This window comes from Mastomys coucha, unplaced genomic scaffold, assembly GCF_008632895.1.
Source record: "Mastomys coucha isolate ucsf_1 unplaced genomic scaffold, UCSF_Mcou_1 pScaffold22, whole genome shotgun sequence".
NCBI classification, from domain to species: Eukaryota; Metazoa; Chordata; class Mammalia; order Rodentia; family Muridae; genus Mastomys; species Mastomys coucha.
Genome location: NW_022196905.1, coordinates 245860855 through 245868051, shown reverse-complemented (window position 1 = coordinate 245868051; position 7197 = coordinate 245860855). Strand labels below are relative to the sequence as shown.

Sequence of the window (7197 nt, the reverse complement as noted above, 5' to 3'; positions counted from 1 at the left end):
CTAACCAACTAACCAAGATGAAGAGTTGAAATCCATTTAGCAGGAGACACTAAGCGACCTTATTTAAGAGTTCAGTCATCAGAACCTATGCATGGTTCTCATAATTGTTATTCCCTGCCTTCTACCTGTCCCAGCTGTCATCAAAAACTCTCACCTGGCTTTTCCAGTTCACTCCATGGCCTCTATTCAGAGTGTAACATTGTCTCATGACTATGTTGGGGTGTGGTCTCTGAATATGTCAAAAGTCATGCCTTCTGGAACTTTAAACCAGGCCAATTAACAAAGGTTATCAGAAAGATCTACCTATTTTGCTCAATAGACATAGTATCAAACTGCTTTCTAAATATTTACCTTTAATACAGTTCTCCGCTCTCGTCAGAGAAGTGTCTTTCTGCAGTAAATGCTCTTGATACAGCGACTCATAACCAAGCACAATGCAGAGGATAAGTCGTTATGGCAAGCACTCAGCCCTACATGGGACATCTGTATCATACATGCAGGACAGAGAAACAGAAAAGGAGATGGAAAGATTGCCAAGAGCAGAAGGCTCTGGAAGACTGCTCAAAACAGCATCTTTCTGAACCCAGGGTGGTTATATACATGCGCCCACCACAGTGGCAGCTGCCTACATAAGATCTACACAAGATCAACTCAGTCAATCCTCCAGCATGGATGGGGGAGGGGTTCACAAAGCTCCACCTCTGTCTAAGAAACTATTAGCAATTGATGGCTGCTGGGGGAAGGAGAGTCAGTTTTCCTCTGAGATGCAACCCCTGGTAGGTTTCCCATGTTCCAGTAGATGACCGAACAGCTATCCACATACTGTAAGCAATAATTTGATTTAGGGTGTAGGAGGGGAGGAAGGACTTGAATTGGGAGGGATGGGTTATAGGAAGAGTTGCGGGGAGGTGAGATGATCAAAATAAACTGTATAGATGTATGAAATTCTCAAGGAATAAATAAAAATGTAGTTTAAGGAATACTAAGCTATCCAACAGCCACCTAGGGGAAATATACATATCTGTATGAGGTAGATAAACTGACAGGCATGGAAAACAATAGAAAAATCAGGCCATGTTGATGATACAACCAACAATGGAATCCAAAGCAGAACTGAAATCAGTCAGAAACACTGTGTGGCCACAGAAACCACGCAGTAACTCAGAGCAAACTATTGAGTCTACAACAAATTTATGTGACAGGGTCTCATAAATACATGAGGGTCTCAGCACCAGTCTGGGTAGGTGTGCAATGGAGCCCAAGATGACATCCAAGTTCCCAAGTGTAGCTGATCTAATGCTGCCCATCCAAAGACCACACTTTGAGGATTACAACCCTAGATCATGTACTGAGTCTCCTCTATTGAAGCTGTGCTTGCAGGAAAAGCCCAAGCATCAAAATGTTCAGTAAGGCTAGATCCAAGGATTATCTTCAGTCATGAGCAGCTGGACCCACTGGAAAGACACATACCCCTTCCTGGAATGATGACTTTTATGTCACTTTGATCATGGTACATGACAGAAACGACCAATGGAAGAAAGGTTTTATTTGGGCAGGTGGTTTCCAAGAATTTCAGTAGACCATGGTGGGAAAGGCATGAGGAAGAGGTCAACTGGAGCATGTTCCTTCTTCAACCCCTACCCTTTCTCTCTATCACATTAGGTACTAGCTTAGTTAATTACAAAAGTAAGGTCTATTTAGCTTCCTATAGATTTTATTAAAGTTGAACAGAGAGTGAATATCTAGAAACCAGCAACATTTGCCTATTCAAATATACAATAGATAGATAGATAGATAGACAGACAGATAGACAGATAGACAGACAGACAGATAGACAGATAGTCTTCCAAAACCTCCAAGATCTACAGAATATGACATTGAAGATACTTTATTAACATAAGGCTTTTCGTGACAGTGAGATATGTCAGCACCTCTATTGTACTTCAAAGAAGATGGTGAACATGAAGAAACTCCTTATGGCATTTGCTTCAAATGTGGCAAAGCTGCCACCAGGCAAAAATCTACACTTGCCTTAATTGTTGATAGTATTCTGTCCACGCTATGGACAAGCAGGGCATGGAAGAAGTTGACTACCAAGTTTTGCAAGAACAAGGTAGGCAAGCCCTTAATAATTCCTGCTTCACAGAAAAGTAAATCATATACTGGGGCAGAAGGCCAAAGATAGAATCTCTAACATTGCAGAGGAACCTTGGCTGACTGTCCAGGCAGCCAGCAGTCTTGGTCATTTCTGTAGTTTTGTCTGTGACTTGCTCTGTACTTCCTGTGTACTCAGGTAACATTTATCCTTCTTAGGTCTCTGATGGGGTTGAAGACTAGATAGTTATAGTTTCACAATTAAGCTTAAGTACTTTAAGATTTAAGAATATAATTTAAGGTCTAAGAAGATAGTTTTAGTTGATAAATGCAAATTATGATAGAAAATGATTTAGGTACAGAACTTTGGACTCACCAAGATAGGATAGATAGTAGAATAGTTTCTCCAAGGCTGCCAAAAACAAATGGACTGGATGTTGTGGACATAATTCTTACCTGATAGTTTTTATAATTGTTCTTATTGTATATAGTTTATTGATCTTAGAGAAGGAGACTTTTATTGGATTAAAAGGGGGAGATGTCGCTGTGTAAAAGTCAATAAAAAATCTGAGGGGTAATAAGCTGAGGCAGGATTAGGAGGTGGAACATCCAGCAGAGAGAGAGAGAGAAAGGGAGAGAGAGAGAGAGAAAGAGAGAGAGAGAGATGGGAATTCTGGAAAGGAGTTAGGCATGGGAAGATTTACCACCCAGACTCGGGGGAAGTCAGACGTATGAAACTGCGGAGAAGCAACCAGCCACATGCCAGACATAGAATAGTGTAAACAGGTTAGTTGAGTTATGAGCTAGTCAGGGAACTAGCCTAGCTTATGGCCTAGTCATCAATTCATCAATAACTAAGCCTCTATGTAGTTATTTGGAAACTGACACAAAGAAGATCAGTTATATCACCTGCTGCTCCTGGAAAACAAAGTTAGGAACAATATAAAATCTGCCACTGCATAGTCCTCTTTTAAATTGATCCAGAACCTTCAGGACCAGTAGCTACTGGATCTTATCAAATCTGAGACTCATCACATGTTTATGTAGCACCAAAACAAATGTTAAAATCAAACTATGGTACATATCACCGATTTTAAGATTCATCTTGATTTCCCAGATGATAAAATATGATCTTAGAATCAATGTGGCACAATATAAAAACATATGCCTTGGGCTGAGTAACATTTCGTGGTGCTTTATGTGCTGCTGTGCCTTTTCTTTTTCTTTCTTTTTTTTTTTTTTGGTTTTGGATATTTTTATTTCTTCAATTTTTTATCAGGAGTGACTGAAATAAAAAATATAATTGAGTCCCATCATTATTGTCATTATGGAAATGGCTTTAAGAAAAAACTGGTCAGATGAATATTATTGCTTCCCACTTTTCAACTGGTAAATAGTTGCCATTGATAAAACAGACAAGCCCAGAGAATCTGTCCAGAATGTTCAAGATATGGTATATTATACAACATGCTTGTTCTCGGGGAGAACACCTAAGACATAATTATGTGTACTTCTTGATCTCATCATACAAGACAAGCCCAAAGGCGCCACCCATGCCTCTGAGAACGTTGGACCATGCACCCTTGAAAAAAGCCTTGCTTCCTTCATCTCGAGCGATCTTCCGCCAGCAGTCAAGCGTGCCTGTGTACATGATATCAGTTCCTTTGCGTCCCGACTGCATCATCATACGACGGCGAACCGTGTCAAAAGGATAGGAAGTCAGGCCAGCGACAGCAGTGACAGACTGTGCAATCATCCAGCTGATGAAGATGTGAGTGTTCTTGGGATCTGGGAGCATTCCCTTTGCAGTGTCATAGATACCAAAGTAGGCAGCTCGGTAGATGATAATGCTCTGTACAGACACATTAAAGCCTTGGTACAGGCCCTTAATCCCATCAGATTTGTAGATCTTAACCAGGCAGTCACCGAGGTCTTTGAATTCCCTTTCAGCTCCAGCTTTGCCCATATCAGCCGCTAGACGGGTACGGGCAAACTCAAGAGGGTACACAAAGTACAAGGATGTGGCCCCAAAGTACAAGGATGTGGCACCACCCAATGCCAGGTTCCCTGCAAAGTAGCACCAAAACTGGGTCCTCTTGTCCACACCACCCAGAAAGATCTGCTTGTATTTATCTTTGAAGGCAAAGTTGAGAGCCTGGATGGGGAAGTATCTGATGACATTGGCCAGGTTACCACGCCAGAAGGACAGGACTCCCTGTTCCTTGGGGATACGAACCACGCAGTCTATAATGCCCTTGTATTGCTTATCTGCCGTGATTTGCTTGCTGGCATGCTGCACCTGCAGCAGCAGCTTGACCGGCTCGATGGGTGCTACCGCCGTCTTGGAAATGGCCGCGGCCAATTCCACCAGCCAAGAAGTCCTTGGCAAAGGACACAGCAGCATCTGTCATATTGAAAGCAAAAAAAAAGAAGAGGAGGCAGAAGAGTGCGGGACTGGACTGGGTTGACAACTGGCTTTGACTCCCGGACTCTGGGCGCCGCTGTGCCTTTTCATAGCAGCTAACACACTAACAAGTTTAACAGGAACATAAAATCACAAAGGGGATTTCTAGGAAAACCTATAGATTTTTATGCATAATGTTTTTGAACTTATCGTTTTGAAATATTTTCAAATTCCAGGTTGCAAGGGCAATCTAGCATACTCCATTATTTCTTTATTCATTTATTATTGTGTGCATGTTACATGTGTATGATATGGGTGCATGAGTGTAGACATATGCATGCCACAGTACATGTGAGGATGTCAAGAGAACTACTTTTGTAAGTCAGTTCTCTCCTTTTGGATATGTGCGGCAAATGTCTTTACCTGCTGCGCCATTCCGCTAACCCTCCATAATTTCTTTCTGAACTGCTTCAGAGTAAATTGCAGGCATCTTGACCCTTTTCTCTTTTAATGTCTCAGAGTATATTTCCTGAGAAGTCAGTGCTGTCTGATAGAACTATACAACATCATAAAGGGTGGAGTTCATTTCTAGTATAGTATTGCTGTCTACTAAGCAAAGTCCATATTTTTCCAATCGTGTGTACTTTTCTGTGTGGCATTTGGTACTAGATGTATCTAGCCTCACATATCACAGCTGGGCACTGTACCTGCTGGCTCCTTCCACCTGTGACTCATCCTTTCTTTCTCCTGATGTTTTGAGGAGAACAGAATGGTTATTTTGTATAAACCATCTCTTAGTTTGGGTTTGATATTTTTTTTATGATAACTTCTTTTATTTTATTTTTTCCATTTCATTATTTTTTATTAGATATTTTCTTTATATACATGTCATATGATTTTTCCTTTCCCAGTTTCTCCTCCAAAAAAACAAAGAAACAAACAAAAACAACAAGAACAAACCCCTGTGCCTCCCCCCTCCCCATTCTTGCCACCCTACCCTCTCCCACTTATTGGCCCTGGCATTCCCCTACACTGGGGCACAGAATCTTCACAGGGCCAATGGTCTCTCCTCCCACTGATGATCAACTTTGCAATCCTCTACTATACACATGCTGCCAGAACAATCAGCCCCTCCATGTGTACTCCTTGTTTGGTGGTTGAGTCCCTGGAAGCTCTGAGGGTACTAGTTACTTCATATTGTTGTTTGTCCTAAGGGGTTGCAGGGTTTGATATTTTACAGAGATGAGATCTAGGTTGAGTACTTCAGGCAGGAATACTGCTGCTACACTGCTGTACACTAATGATGACCTATTAGGAGGCCAAGCCTATTATTGTGTGTCACTACTAGCAAGAGTTACCTGAGTTACTCAGCCAAAGTGGTTTCTGTTAGGTTTTGTTTTGTTGCTTCTTGTTTCATTTTGTGTTTTGTTTTTCTTACTCTAGAGTGACTATTTCTACCTTCCTAACTGGTTGGAAGAAAGTTTGAAAATAAACAAATTAAATGAAATTAAATCACTGTGGTAATTTAAATAGGAATGCCCCCCAAAGCTCATATATTTGAACGCTTAGTCATTAGACAGTGGCACTACTAGAGAAGGATTAGGAGGTGTGGCCTTGTTGGTGTGGGTGTGGCCTTTTTGGAGTGGGTGTGGCCTTGTTGGAGGAAGTATGTAGCTGAGGATGGACTTTGAGGCTTCAAAAGTCCAAGCCAGGGAAAATGTCTCTCTCTTCCTTCTGCCTGTATATCTGGATGTAAAACTCTCAGCTACTTCTCCAATGCCATGTCTGCCTACATGCTGCCATGCTTCCCACCAGGATGAGAGTGAGCTAAATCTCTGAAACTATAAGCAAGCCTTTTTTATAAGAGAATCTGTGGCCATGGTGTCTCTTCATAGCAGTAGAACACTGACTAATAGCCATAGTATTGGAGGATGGAAAGGTAAAAAAATAGGTTACTAACTCTTGTTGCTCATTCAGAAGATCTGAGTTCAGTATCTAATACCCATACCAGGCAGCTCACAAACATCTGCAACTCCAGCTCCAGGGGACATGACACCTTTGGCCTACACAAGCATCAGCAAAAATGTGCGCACACTAATAAGCACATGCACACACACACACACGTAGTTAAAAATAATAAGATAAATTCTTTTTTAAAAAGGTGTACTATCCACTGACAATTCTAGAATACTAAATTGGTTGGTTATTCTTCAGATAGTATAAAGGCTCCAACAAATCCTAGTTCATCCTAGTACCTGGGCATGTTACCCGTACTGTATCTCCTCTTTACTCTCGGGTACCTCCTTATCAATTTGCAGATGCTGTTTAGGAAAATCATAGTGCAGGGCTGGGAAGATAGCTTAGTGGTTAAGCATTATCTACTCTTGAACAAGACCTGGGCTCATTTCCAAACATCCACATAATGGCTCACAATCATCTGTAACCAGAGTCTCAGAGGATCTGACACTCTCTTCTGCCCTCTGTGGCCACTTCACGCAGGCACTGTGTGTGTGTGTGTGTGTGCATGCACATGTGAATGTGCATGTATAAATATATGAAAAGTTCTTACACAAAGCAAATAAAAAATTAGGTAAATATTTTAAAAAGGAGGAAGAAGAGGAGAAGGACATGCTAAAGCAGTCAAGGAGGGGCCATGACTTTTACTTAGGGGAAGACTGATAAAGTTTAATTGTGGAAGC

The 7197-nt window shown here is 41.4% G+C and overlaps 1 protein-coding gene across 1 annotated transcript; it reads right to left on the bottom strand.

The window, feature by feature from the left end:
* Nucleotides 1-3488: 3488 nt before the first annotated feature.
* On the bottom strand, nt 3489-4584 carry LOC116068035 (ADP/ATP translocase 2-like). Its single transcript, XM_031337123.1, is given in 2 exon segments — nt 3489-4453; nt 4455-4584. Coding segments are annotated over 2 exon segments (909 nt in total). The 5' UTR covers nt 4506-4584; the 3' UTR covers nt 3489-3595.
* Nucleotides 4585-7197: the final 2613 nt, after the last annotated feature.